Raw genomic sequence first — 24,426 nt, forward strand, 5'->3', positions numbered from 1 at the left:
ACCTGGAAGAGGAAGTTTTATTATGGCTTTTGGGTGAGCCACTTTGTTTTGAAATAGAAAAGGACTTTTCAGTTCTTATTTTACAACATCCAGAACCATCTTGAGCGTTTGGTTTTTATATCAGTTTAGAAGTTATATGTCTGTGTACGACTACATTTCCTCCGACCCTTCACAGCCACAAAGGTTGCTTGTGTTTGCATTCATTCATGTTTTTAGCCTGCTAGAGGAAAAACAAACAGATGTAGTACCTGAAAACAACCCCCTCCTCTAACTGTGGGCAGAGCTCCAAGTTTTGGGATAACAATATCCCGCCCTCCCACCCCCGCTCCTCTATGTAGTTAGTGCTCTATGCACTGACTGTAGCTACTAGAATTAGCTAGATCGTCAGTAAGCTGGCTGGTTGGCTCTGCCTGAGTGAAACCATTGTATGTGTAACCCCACAACATTGAGGTCACAGAAGGGGAGAGGGTGTGTGTCTGAGTGTGTGTGCAGCTGATACAATTTGGTCAAGGAGCCCATATTTACACAACGCGGAGAAAAGCTAAGAAACTTCTGCCTTACAAGGGCTTGTGCGGGGAGCATGCCGAGCTCTCGTCTGTTCTTATACAAGGAGGCAGGCCTTTCCCCTAAAGGCAAGGGCACATATTGGGGCTGTTGAGACAGTTATATTTATAATTTAGGCATCAAATCGGACCAAATTGGGCTTGAGTCTTGTACAGTCTGGGCTGCTAGTTGGAAACAGTCGATATAAGTGAGATAAGATGATCACTGTGCAGCTTTTGTCCTTGTTTCTTGCGTTCAATTAAGTAAATTCATTTAAGGTCAATTTTATTCATATAGCACATGTTCGCAACAATGATCATCTCAAGCTGCCATATATTGTAAGGTTAAAGATTCACCAATATTAGAGAAAACCCCACAGTGGGAATGACAAACTTCCTTTGTTTACAGTAACAAGTGGGCTCAAAGAGGGCAGCCATCTTCTGTGACGAGTTAGTGGGCGATGGGGAAAGGAGGAGACAAAAGAGGTGCGCAGAGAGACAAGGATTCAATAAGGAAAGTTTTAAACCTAATCTTAGCAGCAGAGCAGGTGTGTGTTTACTGAACCCAGAGTGGGAGCTTGTTCCACAGAAAGGGGTCTGATAGCTGAAGGCTCTGCCTCTGTGTACCCTGCATCTTACCCTGTAACAGCTGGGATATGCATTGATATCTTACATACCCTGAAATGTTCTTGTTTATTTCTCTGTAAACTCTGTGTTTGTGGCTATTTTTTAGGTCATTTAAGCTGCCACACAGAGAGGCGAAGAGTCTTTTGAAAAGACGTTTTGCATCCAGTGCACTGCCTTTGATTTGTTCTGCTTGACCTGCAGGGACATTTTCCTGTTGTCTTTGTTGAAAATCACCCTCAGCAGGAACACCACCTAATGCTCACACAGAGATAAGAGTGAAAGGGAGTCAGCTCTACAAATGGGATTAAGAAAAGTGATAAGGTAAAAGAAAAAGGGCAGCGTGGGGGGTGGGGGCGATGAGTCCAGACCGTGTGCTGTGTCGATCTTTTCGGTTATGAGCGTGTCACATTACATAATCAGCTTTCTCAGAACTGACATCATAGGCAACTCAAGACAACTAGTAAAGCATCAAAATACTCGTTATTTGTCTTTATCAAATATATATGTATATATGTGCAGCTCCATACTAACAGCAGGCTGTTGGACTAACGTCAGATTAGGGACGTTATCAGAAGCATTGTGGTGTGAGAATTAAGTACCTACAGATACAAGGCAGTGCGTAAGAATCATGACAAAGAGTACATTTAATGTGAATACAGCAGAAGCTCGTGTTGGTTCATACAGAGTCACTTATAGCTCACATAGCCATTATTGTTTCACTTAATTTTGAGAACTGGATGTAATTTTATGAACCCCGTCGAGTACGTTGCTCGTTAAGTTACACCCACTGACCTCAAAAGTCGCTGTGTTTTGAATTCGATTAATAGAATAGAATAGAATCAAATAGAAAGCCTTTATTGTCATTGTATTCAGAATACAAACACAATGAGATAAGAAGGTCTCGCTTGGCAGAACTGTAAAAAAAAAAAGAAAAAAACAGCCAGAAGCACACAGACACCCCCCCCCCCCCCCCCCCCCCCACACACACACACACACACACACACACACACACACACACACACACTGACCTGGAGAGCAAAGACTCCCAGCACTCACCTACTAAAAATTGTTATATTTTCTTGAAATTTCAACTTTCCTTTGATGCAGATGAGCTCGTTTCAGTTATTTTCAGCAGTTTGTGTTATTTTGCCCACGTTCCTACAAAAAAGTAGATTTCTTTTTCAATTATTTCACGGAACTGGCTGATCCTCTAATGAAGAAAGGGTTCAGTAAATCAACTTAATACAATAAAAAAAATTGATAAATAAAAACGAGCATGAGGCTAAACAATCTCAGGAGTAGCACAGTCTGATTCAAAGGTCTCTTTCTGACCCGTAATTATTTATAATCTGTTTATTTGCATGGTTGACTGCCCACCTTTGCAGGAATGCCACCATTGTGTTACCCAAAAGAGTGCAGGCTGCCTACTCGACAACTTTGTTGTCCTTCTTTGGTGGCCTTCTTAAGGAGATTACTTCAATCCAAAATGAAATGACCTTGTCTGCGGCCCAAAGGTGGAGCTCTCTGGATTAGTGTCTTCACCTTTTACTACATCTGATTTCCTCGAATTCTGAAAAGCCATGTGCCTCTTAATATTTGCATACCAAACTAAATGACCCACAAAGTGGCAGTTAAAGTTAATGAAATAATGAAACCATTTGAGTGCTTGTTTACTTTACTAATCCATCGTGGCACGGCGCCGCGACAGCTTACTGGAGGCCAGATTTGCCAAGTTTGCTACAAGCAAACTGTTATTTTCAATTCATGTCACAAATTTTACCACATGCCAGTCTGCGCGTTAACTTTTCTTTTGCGCCGATTTCATGGGAGCTAGATAGTAGCTGGTACCCTGTTGTCATGTCACAATAGGAAATCTGCCCCCGCTGTTTAATTTGCAACAAATCAGCTTGATCTTACGCTGTTTATACTTGCATGCCAGGTAACCTAATCCACTGAGTGATCCTATCATGTTCATTGGTCTAATCTAGCAGATGACCTTGCAGATACTGTAATACAGGGTTACATAAATGACTGGCTTGATGTCACACTCACTAATCACTATAATCTGACCAAGTCATTCAAAGGATAGAAAAGATGGAGGACAGAGTGACAAACACCTGCATTGGTGAAATGAGGGTTTATCAACACATAGCTAGAATATGGAGGTAGGAGAGAAACATCTGGATTGAAAAAAATGTGAGAAATAGGAGCCACTGTGTGTAAATCACAATCAGTCCTCATTAATCGTTTTACGCTTCTGCCTGTCACCACAGGGAAAGAGAGAGACACAGAGAGAGAGAGAGAGAGAGACAAACACACCAGTCTGTTCAGTTATTTGAAGTCTTCTTATTTATAGCATTTGGACTCATCACAGCAGTAACTTTGTTCATGTTAATAACTTATCACTAACACAGACACTAAAAGTGTTTTTATGAAAGAGTTATTTGCACGTCAGTAGCTTTGCACAGTGGTGAACCACGGATGCCAGCGGTTCCCAGACTGTGGCGTGTGGACCGTTAGGGGTCGTTGAGAGAGTTAAACTGTAGTCAGAGCAGCAGCACAGGTTACTTTCACGGATCTGTTTTTTGCATTCGTGACATAGTGTAGATGCAGAGTCAACAAATACTTTAGTCAAAGACATATTATAGGTGTGCTATTTTTCCACCCAGCAGGCGATTAGCCAGGTATGTGAGTGCTATCGGTATACCATATGCGAGGAATGCAGAACTGAATGTGTGTGTGTGTGTCAGCACATTGTTCCCGCCCCTCTCTCGCTACAGACAAGCAAACAGCAAAGCTCTCAGGTGATGATGAGGGACAAAGAAACTTTGGGGGAAGCTGTTTTTAAAAATTCTTTTCGTTTTATTAAGATGATTATAGTTGTAATCAGTGGCCTACGGAATTTGTTTACAGAGAGTACCCTGAAACGTGGGGAAAAAACCCTCACAAACAGTTAATATGAATAAAAATACAAAATAAGAAAAAAAGACAGTTAAAGTTCAAATATGCGGAAGGTTGTTGGTTTGAAATTAGGAGGAGGAGGAAACATAAACCCAGCCCCAGGAGGGTAACAAGCCGACATCTGGCATAAAAATCTCTGCCAGGTTGATCCATACACTGCGGTGACCTCTTGGGAAACAAGAGAGCAGCTGTAAGTACCGTATTTCCCGGACTACAGAGCGCACCTGAATATTAGCCGCACAAGCTAAAATCAGGGGAAAATCCTGTTTTGTACATACATTAGCCGCACCTGACTAAAAGCCGCAGGTGTTTCAATGTTGACTTATCATATGTAAAAGAAGATGCACAAAGGGAATTGTCAGGAAAGAGATGGCTGTTTGGAGACACACCCCTTTTATTAATATTTTGAAAAACAAGTTATGGGTACATATTTGCATAACTTTTTAGGGTATATGTACAAGTAGCGGTAATTACAAGTACAAAACATGTACTGTGCTTCATAAATAAGTAACAAATGTAGTACATAATAACCTACAGCACACCAGAAAAATAGATTCGGCCTACCTTTTAGGCTCAGGTGCAGTGACACGGCTTTAACAAGAAGAAAAGTCAGTCATTCACCACCATCTTTCTCTTCTTCCTGCGCACTAAAAACACCAAAGTCCTCTTCTCCAGTGTCGGAAACGAACAGGCTCAGGGTGGCTTCGTCATCCACTCTCCGCTTCTCTCCTTCGTTGTCACTTTCAAAACCAAACAAAGAAATCCTCGTTGTCAGTGTCAGAGTCAAACACCCTCAGAAGGGCCGTGGCGGTGTCCTCCTCTCCATCATGCAGCAGTCCAGCCCTTCGAAATCCGTTGGTGATCGTGGATGTTTTCACACTTTTCCACGCTGTCAGAATCCACCGGTGGAGTTGAGTATAACTTGCTTTTCGCAAGTTTATCGCCGCTCATCATCCACGCCTCCAGCTGAACGCGTAGCGCTACTTTGAAGTTTGTTTTTCGCGCTACTTCGTACGGCACTACGTTGCCTGGCGGATGGACATGTGACCAAAATACCACTCTTGAACCCCGATCCTTCCGCCAGGCAACGTAGTGCCGTACAACAGCGGAACAAACAAAACAAATCCGCTCATGGACAATCCATAGAAAAGCCGCACCTGACTAAAAGCCGCAGGGTTCAAAGCTTGTGCAAAAAGTAGCGGCTTATAGCCCGAAAATTACGGTAGGCCTACTTCAAAATGTAAAATGTTTATGCCCTGTTCAGGATTCTCAGTGTGACGCTGGCCCCTGGCCCCCTTCTTGCTCAGTGGGAATAAGGAGCTTCTACGGCCTCTAAAAGACAGGCGTTATCATTCTGTTGGCCAGGAGGGCAATCCTACTGAGGTGGCGGGACGCTGCCCCTCCCACTCACAAACAGTGGTTAAATGACCTCATGTCGTGTCTAAAACTGGAAAATTTCTGCATTTCAAAATCTAAATGAATTTTTCAGCAAACTCTCTTATGTCAGGTGTGGAAACACAGTGTACAGGTCTAGAGCAGTGACCTGGATAGGAATGAATAGGATTATTTTGCAGGGATTATGTTATTTGGGGAAATATTATACACGTTTATATTTCTCTCTTTTTTTTTCTTTATTTCCCTTTCTGTTTTTTCTTTATATCACAGCCTTAAAGCTAATTACCCCGAATGTACAGATCATCTGTAATCCTGTTCTTCTCTTTTTGTTTATATGTATAAAAGAAAAACTCTTAATAAAAAGACATTGTTTAAGACCTATAACCTGCTAAAAGGTATGCTAAATGCAGAGATTTGACCAGCAGTTGTTATCTTTGAAAATAAATAGAGAACATTAGCATAAATTTATGTTTTAACACAATAAATCGTTTACTCTTGTAAGTAACTTCATTGTAAGAATTTATTTTTAAAAAATCACAAAGCTGTGCTTCATTTTAGGGGACATCTGGAGAGATGATGCTGAAAAAAATCAAAAACGTATTTGTTATTAAATTTCTGTGAAATGCCTGTAAATTATTTTAGCACAGCAAAGAGGCTGGCGGAGTTGCCACATGTTGTTGGATGTGCAAATGGTGCTTGCTTGTTTGGGTTTTGAGCTCACAGCAGTTTTGCTTAATAAGATTCGTGTGATATGGAAATGAACCAGATGTAAATGCAAACCTCATCATGCATTAAGAGCTGACCTGCAGCTTGCTCAGCGCATCATTTATCCTAACCTCAGAGCACCGCAGTGGTATAAACACGAGGCTAATGTGACAAGAAGCTGCTCAAATTTTTTTTCTGTAACTCAAATTAATCACAACACACATGAAAACAGAAAAAAACCCAACCACACCTTAAAAATCTCTAAAGGAGGAAGGAGATTTACATCAAATAAAAAAAATAATACAAATACTATACAAATATTTGTTTCACAATAATAATAAAAAAAGGTTTTATGGACTTTATCCAGAAGCCTTAACACTGAACTCACTGTTTCCATTCCTTTTTTTTTTTTACAGTTTTACTTTTTTATATTTCACACTATACAAAACAAGTTGGACTGCAGTCAGTAATAGTGACCAGAAATCCATAAAACCAAGAGTGAAACACACAAACACACACAGGCCCAACAACAGCCACAAAACACATCAGTAATGGTTGGCCTGAGGGCAGTTGGTGTGTGTGTGTGTGTGTGTGTGTGTGTGTGTGTGTGTGTGTGTGTGTGTGTGTGTGTGATTGGATGCGTATTTTAAAAGAGCAGAAAAACATCTGCTCTCTCACTGACTCTCGCTGACTTTGACCGTATATTAATGAGAGGAAGATGGATGAATACTGACAGACTGGTCCTGTGGAGTTGTTTACTCAGATAACTCCACACAGGACTTTCACTCAAGGAACTGGTGCTCAAATCCCACAAAAGAAGAGTATTTTTAGTCTTTTGGTAGTTAGGTTGTTGGTTAGGTTTAGAAATGGATGATGGTTTGGGTTAAGGCTGCTCTTTTTTTTTTTTTTTTAACAATTTAACCCAAATCTCAGAAGGCTGAATGTCCTACTTTTTTTGGAAGATGCACTTCAACGGCAAATAATTCATGTCCATGTACAGATAAATATAAGAGATTATATTTACAGGCTATTTTCATTATATAAATCCAGGCTGAAATATAGATTTCCACCTTAAAAAAACTGTTTATGATGTTTTTTGCCAGAAGGATCAGTTTAATTTCCTTTAAACTTTATTTTTATGGAAAACTTAATATTCACATGCCACATGTTTAAAGATGTTATTCATTAGTTTGTGTTTTTTTTTATTATTATTTTGACCTCCAGGTATTGCATCTCTGTGTGATACCACAGAGATCTGTGTCTGGATCAGTCATGAGGTCAGTACATATATGACATGTATTACTGTGCAATTTTAAACTTTTATGAACTTGTAAGGGTCACCTCTTACCACAGAAAGTTTTAGGTATTGCAAAATGCTTTGCAGCATAGTCACAAGGAAGAAGCCGTCTGACTTGTGACCATTACAAATTGTGACTTGGAAAAAAACTCATTAGGTTTCACATGGCATGACAATGAAATATACCTATATTTATTGCAGAGGCCATTTTTTGTAATGCAGGCCAAAAAACTTCCAGATATAAAATGAGAAAATCAGAGGGGACATATTAGTTTTTGCAACAGGTTCTGGCTCTACTTTCTTTGAAGCTGCTTGTCGTTTGTCTTCGCTTTGAAACTGTTGGAGCGTTTTGATTTGTGTGTCAATACTGAGTTGTGTGTCCCATGCGATTAGTGGTGGCTGGCCAATACACAAAGTAGATCAATAAAATAATTTCTGATTGTTGCATCATCACAGAAAACTGAAATTCCCCTTTGTGTGTCGAAGGGAACAATTGTATTTCAGGCTTTAATGTGTCACGTTTTGAATTAAGAAAATGCAGAATGCTACCTCGTTACATGGCTGACCTACTGTACTCGTCATTACGTAACATTACCGACTGATCACTGCCGATCGGCCTCATCGATCGCTTCTTTGGTAGTGAAAGGACAGCAAATGTTGCCAGCTGGAGCATCCTGTGTGTTATAGGTCAGTCCCAGCCAGAGACCTGACTCCCTGCTGTCAATCACACGAGGCCATATATCGGTGCCAATGACAGATAGCTTGAAAGAGTAAATTCACTCATTCAGTCTGATTTCACTCATCAAACTTCGCGCTCGGTGTAAATGTCTCCATCTGTCTGGCTCTCCTTCCTCTCTCCGTCTCAGTGGGAGGCTCCTAGTTTACTGCAGTGCTGTTACATAACTCTGCTGACTAGAAGCAGCTGCGTGTGTGTGCATGTACATGCAAGCTTCATGCATCTTTAATGCCACCTTTTACGTAGTGAGCACAGTTGGTGGTGGATTTTGCCCCTGTGTTTTAGCACTCTCGCTCACGCAGAGGATAATATCTGCTCTTTTTTGTGTTAAATGAGCTGAATAAACCTCTCTTAAAGCAGTTTCCAGTCAATATAAAACAGATTTGTGTGTGCGTGCGTGTGTGCATGTGTGTGTGGAGTGTAAAAACCCACCTTTCTCTCAAGAATAGGGTTATAAAGCTGTGATACACACACTCATCTGTATCAGGTAGAAATTTCTTTGAGATTTCTTGCTTTCATTGATTGAGTTAGCAGTTTGCTGTATTTCTCCCTAATAGGCACTTTGTTAATTACAACCTTGGTGGTGGAGCTTGCCCACTTGGATCTGCATTTTCTTCAGTGTGTGTGTGCACGCGCCTTGGTACTAGCATCCATGTGTGTCTGTTGTGTGATTGATGCTCTCACCATCTCTTGCTGCTGGGAAGCACTGTGACTCATTCCTGTCTCTCCTGATGTCTCCCTCTGTCTGTCTCAGGCATTTCTTTCTATTCACTCCCCAGTCACTGTGAACATAAATGTTGGCCAAGTTTGCTTTTAGCAGATGCCACAATACAATAATAATAATGCAATGAATCAGCATTCCCAGTAGGGGTGGGCGATTTAAACGATATACGATAGAAACAATATAAATTTGGCCAACGATAGAGATTTTGTATCGCGATAGCGCATGTTGATGATGTCATCAAGCTGCACCTGTTTTGGTCGAAAGCATCACAGTGGCTACAACCATTATCATCTGCAAATTATGCCGACAGTCATAGCACAGAGATGAACATAATGTTGAATTCTCTTGCAGCTGCTCTATTCCCATGTTGTTGCAGTATATTAATAACTAACCTTGTATTGTGGATGAATAATCTCAGTTGTTCTCCTGACTGAAATTTGCCCCGTGTATAGCATCCTGCTATGCGATTGCATTTGTCCCTGACCACCAGAATCCCTCACGTTAACTTCTATCGAGTGGAAAAAAAGTTGGCGTTCATCCTCCAGCTTCACTGTGCTAATGTTATGCTAACATAGCTGTGTCGCTAGCAATCACGTAGCACAACATTATATACCAGGTAGTCCAACTTCAGTAACCCTACAAACGCCACTGCTGTTTAGTTTTCTGTCTTCATTTATATCGGAAGTGGTCGCAGAGCTGTACGCTTTAATTAGTTTCAAAAATCACTCAGAACATGGTATGTCATGTTTAGGTGGAAACTAGCGAGCTAACTACCTGCTAACTTCTAACTCCAATAAATTTAATAACTTCTGTTTTCATGGATGCCTGGATGTTAAACTTAATTGTTACACCTGGTAAAGCGGCAACGCTGATGATTTTATTAAAGATTAAAGAATTTAGACCGTAATGCTCTGACAATCCATTAAGCAGTGTGGCTTACCAAAGTTGTACTAAAACATTTTTTAACAGATTTCTGCACGCCAAAATCGGTTCGAGGTCAGTAAGCACAACCAGAATTCATACATAAGGCACACTCTCGATTTTTGAGAAAATTAAAGGATTTTAAGTGTGCTTTATAGTGTGGAAAATACGTTATACAGAAGAAAAGAATATATCGCGATATATATCGTTACCGCACATGCTTCAAATTATATCGTGATATGAATTTTAGGCCATATCGCCCAGCCCTAATTCCCAGCTCTTCCAGTTAGGGCAAATGGCAGGTTAAAAGGAAAAGCATGAACACCAACAGCAAATTAGAGCGTAAAATGTCCTTTGAAGCTCAGTTTGTACTTCAGCAATCACTCGGTTTAATCTTCCTTCAAACCACTTTCTTCCAGAATAAATTAAAAAGGTAAAAAACAACATGAGGATTTGTTTTCCTCACAGATATACGCTGAAATTTTGCTTTAACACCAGGAGATATCTGTCCCAGACTTCAAAGATATTAATTCTACATATTTGCAGATTTTAAATGAGCTGCAAGAAGAACTCTTCTTCCCTCCTGCTGAAATCGAACCCACTGCCAAACACTTATCAATAATGAAATATTGACCAGTCTAAATTTTAATTCTGCCCTCATGGGCCCATCTGTTACAAACCACATTTCTTCCCTTTCTTTCTTCCTTCCTCTTTGAGTGCTACACCTGACTCAGTTTGCATGTTTTGTTTATTTAAGACCACCTGCTTCCTCCTTTCCTCTTCTCGCGCTCTCTGTCTCTCGTTCTCTCGCGCTCGCCCTCCTTCCTTCCTGCCAACTTTCTCCCATCATGACCTCTACCCTACTCTCACTTTTCACACCGTTTCTCTCCCTCTTTTCTGGACCCTTGTCATTTTTCTTGTGGTTTTCTCACGCCAGCGCAGGATATGAAAGGATTGTTTTTGGGGGGTTTATGGGAGAATGGGAACGGGAGGAATGGGAACGGAAAGAGAGAGAGAGAGAGAGAGTAGAAGTGAAGGGCTGGAATAGGAGAGAATAAGATTGTTTGTTTTGTAAGAAAGGGACTGATTGTTTGATTTTACGTTTGGAGTTGAGTTTTGTTGTTTTCCAGTGGAGCTAGATCATTTACAGTTAATGGTGCAAGACCAGGTACCAGTATGTTGGCTCAACAGGCTAAACAATTAAGAAAATTAAAAAAAATAATTAGATTTATTGTAGTTTATTATTTATATTAAAAATAAAATAAAATAAATAAATATATATATATATATATATATATATATATATATATATATATATATATATATATATATATATATATATATATATATATATATATATATATATATATGAATGGAATTTTGCAGAAATGCCCTTTAAAACTGACATAAAAACGTATAGTTTGCACAATACGTGCATCATCTTCAAATGATTTGTTTGTTATTTGTTGTGAAGAAATAAACCCCTTTAGTTTGAGCGGACAGAATAGTCACAGCTAGAGTGGATAAATTAGCCGACAGAGTGTGCGAAGCAAAACATTTCTTCTGAAGTTTTTCTCTGTAACCTGCTGCTGAGTCCACAGTTTTCACTCTACAGGCGTCATTTTATCAGCAAATTTAGGGAAAATTCGTCGTATTCCAACTGTGTCCTTTTCAAAAGTGGCACACTTGCATTCTTTGATCTGGAGGCATTTGGGTCAGAGCAGTGGTGTTTGATTGCCCAACAGAGATCAATTAGAACTGATTAAGAACTTTTCGAGGAAAAGCAGAAACGAACTCTCGCTGTCTCACTTATGTGACCACATTTTTAAGCAAGGAGCAAAAAAGAAGTGCAGATGTGTAGAGCAACTTCTTTGGCTGCTTATGTTTTTGGTTTTTCTTTAAATAAGGTGAATATGAGTTACACTTTGGAGGATTAGACTACTATTAGACAGTTAGATGACTTAGACCAGCAGGAGCAACCATCCGTGTCTAGCCTCTCCTCCATGTGCAAGCATTTCAATCTAGAAGAAATTTAAGAAGTGATATTATCAGATAAACTTTACTGTTTGATGTCCGGGGGCCAGAATGGGCCCACTGCACACATTTACTTCTTACAGTTTACGTTTGAGTTTAAGCCCAAAGAAGCATTAATTTATCATGTAGAAAAACTGCAATGTATTGTTGAAATTTCACTTCTTATTATACATTAAAATATCTCTGGGATTAAATGCGTAGTTAAACTTCTTTACACTAACAGAAAGAGGAGTTTTTGCTGGTCCGGCCCACTGGAGTCAAAGTGGGGTGGACGTGCCCCACGTTGTAAAATTACTTTGACATGCCTGATCTAATAGAAAATGACTGAAAACGGACGCGATTTATTCGGACACTTAATTATCAGTCACATACAGACAACATGCAGCTGTCAGTGGTATGAACTGAGCATCACATGTTTAAGTTATGATTATTCCAGCTGCCGGCTAATATGTCAAACTGCCTTTGATGTAAACTTCTTGTTACACTTTAGCATTAACTTGATTTAAGTTGGTCATTTTGTTTAGACAGCTCTGCAGATAATTAAAGAGAGGCGCCACTCACTGTTGTCGTATTTATATTTGCTAAATGAGTCTTGCTTTGAAACCCCGTTATAGCAACAGAAAGCATCTGATAGGTTTTACAACTTTTGGAGAAGTTTTTCGCTCAACATGTAGCTAAAGGGAACAAATTCAAATGAACTGTACAAGAGAAAACAAGGAGGGGACTGTTGTGAAAATGTGAGAGAAGCATGAAGGCTGTAAGTGATCTGAGGACTTTCTTTGCAGAACATAAAAGCACAGTGGGAGTAATTTATTCCAAGTAGTTTGAAAGTAGTTTGCTTAAATGAAGATCTCAGTGTGAACTTCAGGTCAACCTCAGATTCATTGTCCTTTTGATTGACACTAGAATACAGCATATCTTGATATAGTGTTTCAAAGCTGCTTTATTCACAATAAAAGTGGTTTGAAAACAATTGAAGCTACAAAGTTTTACTGTGTATTTTATAGTGCAGTGACGACAAGACACACATGAAATCTGGGATGAATGGGAGATTTGTGTTTCCAACAGTCACACATTAAGCTCAGTTTTTAGTCCGTGCACACGTGTGTGCGCGTATATTCAGGAAATGTGCGTAGCTTAAAAAAAAAACAAACAACAAAAAACCCTCTTTGATGATAGATGGAGGAGATTGAACATTTTTCTTTCCCACAATCAATTGGCGTTGCTTAACAGCCATGTGACAGCCCGAATATGAACTTTTTCTGTCCCTCTATCTTCATTCTTCCGTCTTTCCTCCCTTTTCTCCTCCTCTCACCTTATCCTAACTCTGTTTTCAAATGCTTTGATCTTAATCCTTTCTCACACTCCCTCTTTCTCTCCGTTTCCTCCCTTCCTTGTCTGTTACTGCACTTGTTTCTTGTTCTCTCTTTTCTAAAATGCTTCCTGCTTCTTGATTCTCTCAGTATTGTTCCCTGTGTGAGTGTGCATTTGGCCTTACTGTACTCAAACTGTGTGGGAACTCAGCTGTGTGAGCTCCTTTTTATTAATATTATTATTATTATTTCCATAGGTGAGACTGTAAGTCTGTGGCTATGTGTGGGAACTGAGACATGTGTGTATTTCCTGCATGTTGACTGTGTTTCTGGTGTTTTGTGTGGGAACTGTTTACTAGAAACAGTTTTCCTGTTTTGATGTTGACAAACCTACCGACAGACCGATTCCTATCTGCTGCTTTGTCTCCCGCTTTATTGCCGTGCCACTGTTTGACTTTTTAACAGGTCTTGCGTTTGTGGCTTTTGCATGTTATGTGTTATTTTCGTGGGTATTCGTGCGTTCTTGGGTGTGTTAGTGTATGTGTTTATGAGAGAGAGAAACAAAAGATTGAAAAGGGTATTAAAAAATTGAGAAAAAAACTTAAAGAAACAAATTGTTCCTCAGTCTGAACTCACCAAACAACAGGAAGCACTGTGTGAATGACACAGCCATATTAGGAGCCAGGAAGCAAAGGTGATGGAGTCTCCGTGGCGACAGAGTTCTCAAGACCTGGTCGCCACGGTGACAAGGGTCAAGCCTAGTTTACGGCCTGTTCATGAGAAAGAGAGAGGTGAACATTTGTACGGGACAACAGGATGATGAGCTGTAAAGTCAAAGTGAGGTCAAAGGCTCAATGTTCCTGCACTTAAAAGTGCTTATAGCTATAGCCTCTGGAAAAACATACAAATCCAAGGTGGCAGGCACAAGGACACACATTATATTCACGTGTACATGCCTCACAGACCAAGAGACTTGACCACAGTGCTCCTCAAGACTCAATGAGCTCTCTGTTTGGATGCGTGGGGCAGAAATGTACTTGTTGATAAATCTGTTTGTTGATACGCTGAAAATGAATAGCCTACCATTTAAAAAATGTGAAGATTTACAACTTTTCATCATCTCTCATGAGATAAGGCTGATTATCTCTAGAGTTTAGGTTGTTAGCCAGACAGAGCTGTAGTCCATAAAAGATGTATGTCACTGGTTTGTGGACACAGATTGAAGTTGCAGTTTCCACACCGTCGGAGACAACGTGACGGACTAGCTTATCGGGTAACGCTAGCAAGCCTAGGGTATATCACACAAACACAAATACCTGTTGATTAGTAAGGTATTTAAAGAATACTAGAATGTCATTCACTAAAGCATAAACGCAGACTTCTTTGGCATCTGCAAACCAGATTATTTATCAGTTAAAAAGCATTTAAGAAGAGGCTTCTGCGAGGTCTTTGTTGGCTGTTTTTTTTCTCTCCCTTTGATTACTCATATCCTTCATTAGTTGTAACAGTTAATAAGTCATTTTTTGAGGCTATGGCTATGGCTATAGGTAATTATATTTGCATAGTCCAGCCTGTTGTTTTTCTTTGGTAGCATGCTGAGATAACCTGAGCAGCAGTATGTAATGCACTCTGCTTCAAGTGAGTCACATCAGCAGCTGTTACAGTAAAGAAATGTGTCACAGTGATATCAGTTTCGGTGTGATCGAAGCTAAGCGGCCTTCATCCAGAGTCCATGACGACACCTCCGCTGTGAGTGAGTGCCGATGTTGCTGATCAATGTGTTTAAGCGCTATAGCGGATGAAGTCTCGACACCTGGAGTTCACGTGATCTGCTAATGAAAAGTTTCCAAATGTAAATGTAGGCCGACTTGTTATTCTTGTTCAGCCTTCAGTTGCCTCTGCCTCCTGCTTCTTCGCAGTGAAAAGCGATGGAAAAGATTTGCTCCGTGTGAATTGCAGTCTCTGTTTTGTCCTTTGCAGCAATCTAGCAAAAGCAAAGGGATGTGAGACTGTCTCACTTTTCTCACTGCTGCTTGTCCAGCTCTCAGTGTTCCTATGAGAAAACGCAGTTTAACCTTGAAGTTGCTGTTTCTGCTTCAGGGTTTGTTTCACGGATCTGCACGGCTATCGTCAGACCACAATTCCTGCCAAACAGAAACATGTGATTCATCAACAGCAGTGAAAACATAAAAATTACCATGATTGCAGCAGACAGTTTTTCACATGATGGCAGGGTTTTGCAAGCAAACAACTCCATTCCCACAAATTTCCAAGGAATTTCTACACATCAACATCGGACATCAACACTGGTTATTTAAAAGAAATGAGTCAGATTAGATTTGTCGCCTGGACTTCTATGGACTGATGAGGATTGTGTGAAAGGATCTTGACCCTGCACCTGACATGGCGACCTCGATGTTTACCGTCTGTTCGTGGACTTCTGGGGAGGTTTTAGATCAGCTCTTGCTAATTAGATATGGTGGCACTCAGTTATTGACGTCTATCTATTAAAAGAGGACTCCTTGAGAAAATCGAAAGTCCATTTAAAAATTAAGATAAGTCTTAATCTTCTCTCAATTAGATTTGATGCCATCAACTCACTTGCTCTCTCCAAGTTTCTTCCATCTGTTGGCCCACTGAGGAATTAACTATCATTCGCATCTTGCTTGTATTGATCAGCAGTTCTGCATTTCTGCTGTCTTTCTTCTTATTAAAGTGAATTATTGCAGAATTAACTAAAATAAATAAAAATAAAAAAACTTTGGCCACTTCTTCACACTACACACAGGTAGGTATTTATTGCACTGTATTAAGCATTATAATTTTAATGAAGTAATGCATTAGTTTAGTTACGTATCTCCTGTGAGTGATTTCTTACATTCATTGCAGTGTAATCTTTACATGTACCCACACATACATATGCATATAAAGCATACACAAAATCTTTCTTTTTCTACTCTTTAATAAAGCGTACCTCAAAGCCAGACAGTAGAAAGAAAGAACGAAAATGTGAAACGGCAAACACAAGGTCCAACTGCAGTACTGGCTGTAGGCCATAGTGACTTAAAATAAAAGTGATAACTGTAATGTGACTACTAAATTTGGGACCAGGAGTTTTATTGCTGTAACCATTTAGTTACAGCAATGTGCTACTCTTTATTGTTTATATCCACAACGCTGCTGGTGGCTTCTGCCCAAATTGGCCTTTTAGATTGGTGTGGTTCAGTAAATAGTGGTCAACCCTCTCGTTTTGACATTAAAGAGGCGTGGTGCTTTTTGAATACTTTGAAAGTTAATTTTCCAGTTTTTAAGCAGGGTTCAGAGAATGACCTCATACCTTTTCAGTGTTTCAGCGTCTCTCCTTGTCTCTGTGCAGCAGCCAAATGGCATTCATTTTTCAGTGAGTCACATCAAGCGATAGTTTGCCAGTGAGGCAACGATAAAGTTGTGATTTAATTATTTGCAATTCAGCTGACTTCACTTAGCTTAAAGGGCTGCCTGCCTCCACCTCCTCTGCTTCCCATCTCACTAATGCATTGATAACTAAATGGGCGTGATGACTCAAAGAAACTTGATTTTACTTTCTGTTTATCAGTGAAACAAATTAGGAAAATTAAATTATCTGACTGAATACACAGACTTAGAAGCAAATAAAAGTAATGCCAGTTTTCTGGTTTACAGCTATCCTTTTATCCTATCACTCCACTCAGATAACTTTATTTTTTTCCATCTGATCCCAGTCTAGTGTCACTGTTTAGCAAAACAGTGAGTCTGACTGGTTTCACTAAATGCCGTGGATTGAGAACACGTTTCAAAAAGTTAAACGCAAGGCTTTCCGAGTATCTTGACAAATCCTACTTGATACCTGCCCTCAAGGAGGAAGTGCTGAATCGGCAGAGGCAGCATGTGGGGGGAAGTCAGATGGTTTGTAGAAGCAAAGACTAAGCAAACAGCTTGTCTTAGAAGTGAGAAGTTGTTGCCTCTGGGTTTGACTCACAGCTTTGCTAAAGTCCCGATGATTTTCTTCTTGCTTGCAACAGTTTGTATAAGATACAGGTGTAAACAGCTGGCTTGGACACAGCCAACACTGGATCCCAATGGCTGACTGATGGCTGATCATCCTTAAATATCTTCCTGGGGCAGATTCAACAAAGTGCCTCTCCTGCTCCACTAGATCCCAAAGTGCATTAGTAGTTAACCATCTATCATGTTCAAGAAAACAGTTCCAGGTGATTTCGTGTGCCATCTTGCTGGAAGCAGGTCACCTTTCCAATGTCTGAACACTTAAATGCACTGAGATGCTGACACGTGATTGGCTAATTAGATATTTGTGTTAAGGAGCTAGAAGTGGTTCATTTCTGAACTGTGTCATGTCAGGTGGCTTTTAAATGGACCAGAAATCTGTTTTACTTTGCAGTAACCTTATCTCTGCTAATCTCATAATGTGTTTCAATGTATTTTTAATCTTTGATGATGATAATCAACAGTGAATTTATGGTAGGTTTATAAAATATTAAGTACATACTTCAGGTTAAGAGGGGTTAAGAGGTATTTTTGCTGGCGACAGGTGTGTTTGATGGGTTTACACAGTGTTGAGTGGTATTATTGAGAGATATCAAAAGCATGTGTGCATTTCCATTAGTTTGCTGCATCCTAAGTGTCTCTTTAGTTATTTCCACTGGCCCATCCTAATTTGGGGCCCCATCATTCATCGGATGTGTTTGAAATCCTCACCTGGTTTCCGACGCTGGAAAGTCGGCGCATAAAGATAATTAAATGTGCGCTCAGTAACAAGGTCACGTTCACATAACAGTCTGGGTTATGCTGAGCTCAATCCATTTAATTCAGGAAATGAATGTTGAATAGAAAAATAAAAGTTTTCCTGTCTTTCTTTGCTCCTATTTAGTCAGAAGTAATACTTTCCGTTTACTGCTTTCAGGTTTATGAGTTTATTTAAGCAGTAGTTAATAAGAAATGCATAAGTGCTCTTGTGCTTTCAGAAGAAGCAACAAAAAGGAGATTTCCTTCCTTCGTTTGAGAGCTCATAATTGAATTGTTTAACACAGGCGAGTCACTGTCGGGCAGTTTCTTTTGTGTCGATTACTGACAAAAGCCTGACTAACCTGATCACTGAGCCTCCACACTCAATTTTCGCTCATTTTCTCTGCATTAAAAAGAGCACAGGAGTCTCTGTCGAATTCCTTTGTGCGATAATCCAGGGGGAACGTTAACACACAGAAGCTCAGCAGACCTGAGATAAATCCTGCCGTCGGGGCCGGTTGCTGTGGCTTTCTCCTCTTTATCTTCGTGTAGGCTTTAACAGAAGGTGTTGAAAAAGTCAGCCTCAGGTCAGCTCTTAGGTAGCAGCAGTAACAGCACAAACAACCAATTTATGTGGCAGTGCACTTCACCTGTGACTGCGACCTGCTGTCACATAGTGAGTCACTGAAAATCCTATTACCCGATTGCAATATTACATGTGTTAATTAATATCAGATAAGCAGGATATTATTATGTTAATCATGATGACAGTGAGCAGCATTAACCAGCAGGCTGGCTGATTGCTGCTTTTGTTGAAAGAATCGTTTCTGCTGTTGGATGGATGAAATTATATTTCTAAATAATTGTAAGCCAAGGATGTCTGTATGCAATGATGCTGAACAGTCTTTTTATGGGTATCTAATCATATAAATAAAGTTATGTTTAATATTAGTGTCACAGTTTATGCCACCTGTGGCTAATTTAAATTTTGAAATTGCCTAATTTCTATATTAAAAAAATAAAATATTTATTTAATATTTAATTTAAAATATTTAATATTTATACTAATCAGAAATTCTCTCACCCTGAACAGTTTGAATGCAGCTTGCGCCCCCTGGTGGAAGCACAGTCACATCTGTGTTGCGCACCTGCTGTTAGCTCTCACTGTCTCTATCTCTGCTCACACCTCATCTGTCTCTGTGTCTGTGCTGTGCAGGTCTTCCAGAGCAGTACTACAGTCTGACGTGGTTCCTCAGTCCAGTTCTTGGACTCTTGTTCACTCCTCTGATCGGCTCGGCCAGTGACCGCTGCACTCTGCGATGGGGCAGGAGGAGACCGTTCATCCTGGCTCTCTGTATAGGAACACTGATTGGAGTGGCTCTGTTTCTGAATGGATCACTGATAGGTACGTTTTTGGGTTTTTTTTTTCTTAATGAGACATTTTCTGTGTGCATTAGCTGAGAAGAGAACAACAGAGCATTTATAGCAAACTTCACTATAGGGGTCAAGAGTTCAGGATTTTCCTTTGGCCATAATATAATAGTGTGACCCATAATCAAATGTGTGCCTAATGCAGAACAATAGTGTACGGGGCCTGTACACATCTCTAAATATAACCAAATGAAATGTCAAAGGAGTTATAAATAAGAGCAAGAGGTGTGTGAACAGTTTTCTGTCAGCAAATTCTATTCAGTTTTACTCACATCTATTCTGTTCTGCCTCTATTCTTCTGCAGTGGCACCCGGGTCAATTAAGGGCACCAGGGAGGTGTGTGTGTGTGTGTGTTTTTGCTGGGAGGGTTAACGTGGGAAACAAACAGTGACCTGTCTGAGAGAAATGAGTGAATAAATAAGAGAACGTGTGCGTTTCCATGTAAGTATAGGCGAATGTGTGTGAATGAGCCAGGACGACATGGGAAAGCTGTAGTAACCTGTGAATGAATGTGTGTGTGTGTGTGTGTGTGTAGCTGTAAGTGAGTGTGTGTGTTGACATGGGAACACAAGAGCAGGCATTTCACAGGGAAATGCTTCCTGTTTGCTTCCCCCTTTCTACCAATCACAGTTCACTTCCTGTCTGGGTGCCTTGCTAGTGCGTACTGTGGCTCCATTGTCCCCCCACCCCCTATGCACACGCATACACACAAATACACAAAACACCCGCATGTACACAAGCGCACATACTGACACGCCGCTGTTCTTTCTACGAATGTTTCTATTTCCCTGACGTTAATGGATTTGAGTTTGTCATGCTTAGTCACACTGCCTCGACAACACACAATACACTCAAAGTACACACCCCACTGCACACTGTGTTGTTTACATACATTTATACAGCTTCAGGCCCTCGGGGTGCTGGGGGGGGTGCAGACCGGGTCACAAATGTCATGTGGTACACAAGGTCACACACGACATGCAACGCAGTATGGGAAATGTGCAGTGACCTGTTTGTGTCTATAGCTGCTATTGTCATTCAGTAATGTGCTGTTAGCTCTTACCATGCTTGGTTACATCAGCATAAATTTATTTATTTTTTTCGTTGTGCTACACATTTCTTCTTGATAATTATTGGCCTTTTTATTTTTGTATTTCTAAACCTAAAGTAAGATAAGCACTGAAAATCATCTCTGTGTTTCTCTGACAGGTCTGTCACTCGGTGATGAGCAGGGGAGACAGCCAATAGGGATTGTTCTTACTGTGCTGGGTGTGGTGGTGCTGGACTTTTGTGCGGATGCCACAGAGGGACCAATCAGAGCATACCTGTTAGACGTGGCAGACACAGAGGAGCAAGACATGGCACTGAATATCCACGCCGCCTCTGCAGGTACAGCTGATGATAAACACAGCGATAAAATATTTTCCGCCATTACTGCGAAAGAGCAGAATTCACCTCTCGCATGTTTGTTGTGTGTGTTCTTGCCCGCAGGTCTAGGCGGCGCAGTCGGCTACGCGCTTGGAGGTTTGGACTGGACGCACACGTTCCTCGGAGCAGTCTTCAAGTCGCAGGAGCAGATCCTCTTCTTCTTTGCAGCCATCCTCTTCTCTGTCTCCGTCGTGCTGCATCTCTTAAGTATCGAGGAGCAGCAGTACTCTCCGCAACACGACAGGCTCGAGCAGGTACTGAACCGTGAAGTTCAGTTTTAGCAGAAATAGACTTTTTCAGTGACTTCACAGAAAACATCCTTTCACTGCTCTCTCGACAGGAAAGTCTGGATCCTGCCCACCTTCAAACATCGGCCAATGGCAGGGCTGGACTTCTCGGCGCCAAATTAGAAATGATCGGTGAGGATGATACGGTAGAGAGCTACGACCTCTATGACCCATACGAAGATGACCAGTCAGAGCATGGAGACATGGACTTCCTAGAGGCGGAGCTTGTGAGAAGTAAGTTCAGAAACTTCTGGGTTTTTTTTTAAATTAGCAAAATCTATTTTAAATGGTTTTCAATTCAAATGATCAAAAAAAGATGGTCACTGTGCCAAGGGAATCCAAATAAACCCGAAGTTAGCAACATATGTATACTTTTTTGGTGTTTGGTTTTTATGTTTCCTAGGCAAAAAGAGAGCAAAAGGAAGTTCAGGATCCGTGTGACCATATGTCACAAAGACTTTTATTTCCACTTATAAGAATGCTTAATTGCTCTTTCTCTCTCTTTTTTTTCCAGTCATGACAGGGCAGCTGTAACTTCATCCCTTTTTCTCTGCCCTGTTTCTTTCGCTTTTCTCTAAATTTCTGACACCTAAACTGATCGCATCACCTCCCTCTCTTCTTTCTCCAGGTAAAAGCGACAGCGTCCTCGCCATGGCAGACGCAACCCTCGATCACCTCGACCACGATGCGATGTTCTTGTGCCACATAGAGCCTTCCATCTTCGCCGATCACCTCTCGCCCTATCACGGCTCACCCTCCACGACCGCTTCCTTCTTCAACCCCAATCGCAGCACCCCACCCCCCCGATTCGCCAGCATCAGACGCAGCAGCAGCACGGGAAGTCAAGACTTCCTCCGCCCCCAAAACAGCAGTAATCAAACGAATGTTACCACCCCCAGGATTTCCCGCCTCTCAGCTTTCCTGCAAGAAATGGAAAATGACGATGGGCAGGAGGCGCTGCTGAACAACCAGCTCAACGAGCAGCGGACGCTGAACGGGCGGCTGTTAGCCAGCGTTACTAATACTGACAGACTTGGCACTAACAGGCTGAGCTCCAAAGGACAGGCACACCGTGCTGGAATGGTCAAAGGTCAGCATCTTTACGTTATTATAGCCATGTTGTTGATATATGTTAACCCAGTCATATTTAGTTATACTGGGAAAGTCAGATTTGGTCATGTGAAATTGTTCTGATATAAACAACTTTAGTTTAGAAAAATAGCACAATAATGCTAAATCAGTTTCTTTAAATTTTAGCATGAAAGACCTGGATAATTTCCCTACAGTGTTATTATAGTAGTTATTAAAAGATGAACCCATTAACAAACTCTCTCTTCATCCAGCTGCCAGTACTGGAGCTCCTATGAGACAGTCACGCCACCGCCACACCTTCTACCGCCAGCCGTCCTGCACTTTTTCTTACTACGGCCGCGTGGGTAATCATCGTTACCGCTACCGCCGAGCCAATGCAGCTTTTCTCATCAAGCCGTCCCGCAGCATGAATGACCTGTACGAAGTGGAGGCCAGGCACAGGAGGAGGAACAGGCAGAGGAACAGACACCGCAGCGGGAACACCAACTCCTCCAGCGGGGACACGGAGAGTGAAGAGGGCGAGGTGTGTGGATGGAGGGGTGTGATGCTTAACGAGTCTGTATTGTTTGTCCTCGCTGGTAACTGTAATGTGTGATGAATTATCTTCTCCCCTCAGGTTGAGACCACCGTGCGCCTGCTGTGGCTCTCCATGCTAAAGATGCCCCAGGAGCTGCTGCGGCTTTGTGCCTGTCACCTGCTCACCTGGTTCTCCATCATTGCAGAGGCGGTCTTCTTCACCGACTTCATGGGACAAGTCATCTACCACGGAGATCCTAAAGTATGAGAAACAGTCAAAAATGCACAGATATACATACATTCACTTCATCTCACTTTACTTTACCAACATATACCGTGTTTTTTTTTTTTTTAATTATTTACCCTAAAAACATTTATCAATCTTCTTTCAGTTTTTCTTTTCTTTTTTTTTAAATGCTTTGCACAGGCTTCTTTTCATTTCTCTGATTTTTGTCATTTATTTTGCTGCAGGAGGATAAAAAAGAGCAAAACAGTCTCCATCTTACGTAAAAAGTGATGTAACTAAGCCCAGTTTTCTGTCTCACAGGCTCCTTCTAACTCAACCTTATTGGATAACTATCACAAAGGAGTTCAGATGGGATGCTGGGGCCTGGGTATATATGCCATGACTGCAGCTACATGTTCAGGTAGCCATGCGCAAGAGCACATGCTCACATCATTCAGTTTTCCTGGTTAGAAAGTGGATTTTCTTTTAATCATTTGAGTAAACAATCCACAAATCTCTCTTTTCTAGCTATTCTTCAAAAATATCTCGACAACTTTGACTTGAGCATTAAGGTTATCTACATCCTGGGTACACTTGGATTCTCCATAGGTATGAACTGCATTAATAGACCACAGTAGAGTAGAAAAGCACACTGGATAGTCAGTAGTGCCCTAATCTCCCTCTTTTTTGTGTTTTCCTTCATAGGAACTGCAGTCATGGCAATTTTCCCTAATGTGTACGTGGCCATGGTGATGATCAGCAGCATGGGCATCATCTCCATGAGTATCTCCTACTGTCCTTATGCTCTACTGGGACAATATCACGAAATGAAAGCGGTACAGATATATTCAATTAAAAAGGCTGAATGATCTAATATAGATATGAATCTACAAAGATATGAATTAATGCATAGTTAAAGAATAGCTAGTAATCTACTTTTTTTGTTAGAAGATAATTATCATGTCTTTTGGGACTAATAACTTTCTTTGCATTTTTCAGTATATCCAGCACAGTCCTGGCAACTCTCGCAGAGGCTTTGGCATCGACTGTGCCATCCTGTCCTGTCAGGTGAGCGTCGAATAAAGTTATTTAGTTCTGCCACTTACATTCATGTCATATATTGTATCGAGAAAACTGTGTTGTGATTCTTCAGGTGTACATCAGCCAGATATTGGTGGCCTCAGCTCTGGGTTCTGTAGTGGAAGCTGTTGGCAGCGTTCGTGTCATTCCCATGGTGGCCTCTGGGGGCTCCCTCCTTGGATTCTTTACTGCCTGCTTCCTGGTTATTTATCCAACTCCAAACAACGGGTGAGAAAACTACACGTTCTTAGCCATAAAGCAATACACACACAAACTAAGAAATAGGCCTCTACTGAGGTTTTGCAGTCAGATGATCACTAACGTGACATTAACTTGTTTGCCATTTTGGA

The 24,426-nt window shown here is 40.9% G+C and overlaps 1 protein-coding gene across 1 annotated transcript in view; it reads left to right on the forward strand.

Annotated features, from left to right (window-relative positions):
• Positions 1-24,426, forward strand: part of slc45a4a (solute carrier family 45 member 4a) — a 54,603-nt gene that overhangs the window by 25,090 nt on the left and 5,087 nt on the right. Inside the window, exons 4-15 of the mRNA XM_082520969.1 lie at positions 19,233-19,421; positions 20,657-20,836; positions 20,939-21,129; positions 21,216-21,396; positions 21,791-22,252; positions 22,506-22,777; positions 22,871-23,032; positions 23,318-23,417; positions 23,525-23,605; positions 23,702-23,832; positions 23,996-24,064; positions 24,150-24,304. Coding sequence (XP_082377095.1) covers positions 19,233-19,421; positions 20,657-20,836; positions 20,939-21,129; positions 21,216-21,396; positions 21,791-22,252; positions 22,506-22,777; positions 22,871-23,032; positions 23,318-23,417; positions 23,525-23,605; positions 23,702-23,832; positions 23,996-24,064; positions 24,150-24,304 — 2,173 coding nt within the window. The remainder of the gene's footprint in view (positions 1-19,232; positions 19,422-20,656; positions 20,837-20,938; positions 21,130-21,215; positions 21,397-21,790; positions 22,253-22,505; positions 22,778-22,870; positions 23,033-23,317; positions 23,418-23,524; positions 23,606-23,701; positions 23,833-23,995; positions 24,065-24,149; positions 24,305-24,426) is intronic.

Source organism: Aulonocara stuartgranti, assembly GCF_965226115.1.
Source record: "Aulonocara stuartgranti genome assembly, chromosome: 22".
Taxonomy (NCBI): Eukaryota; Metazoa; Chordata; class Actinopteri; order Cichliformes; family Cichlidae; genus Aulonocara; species Aulonocara stuartgranti.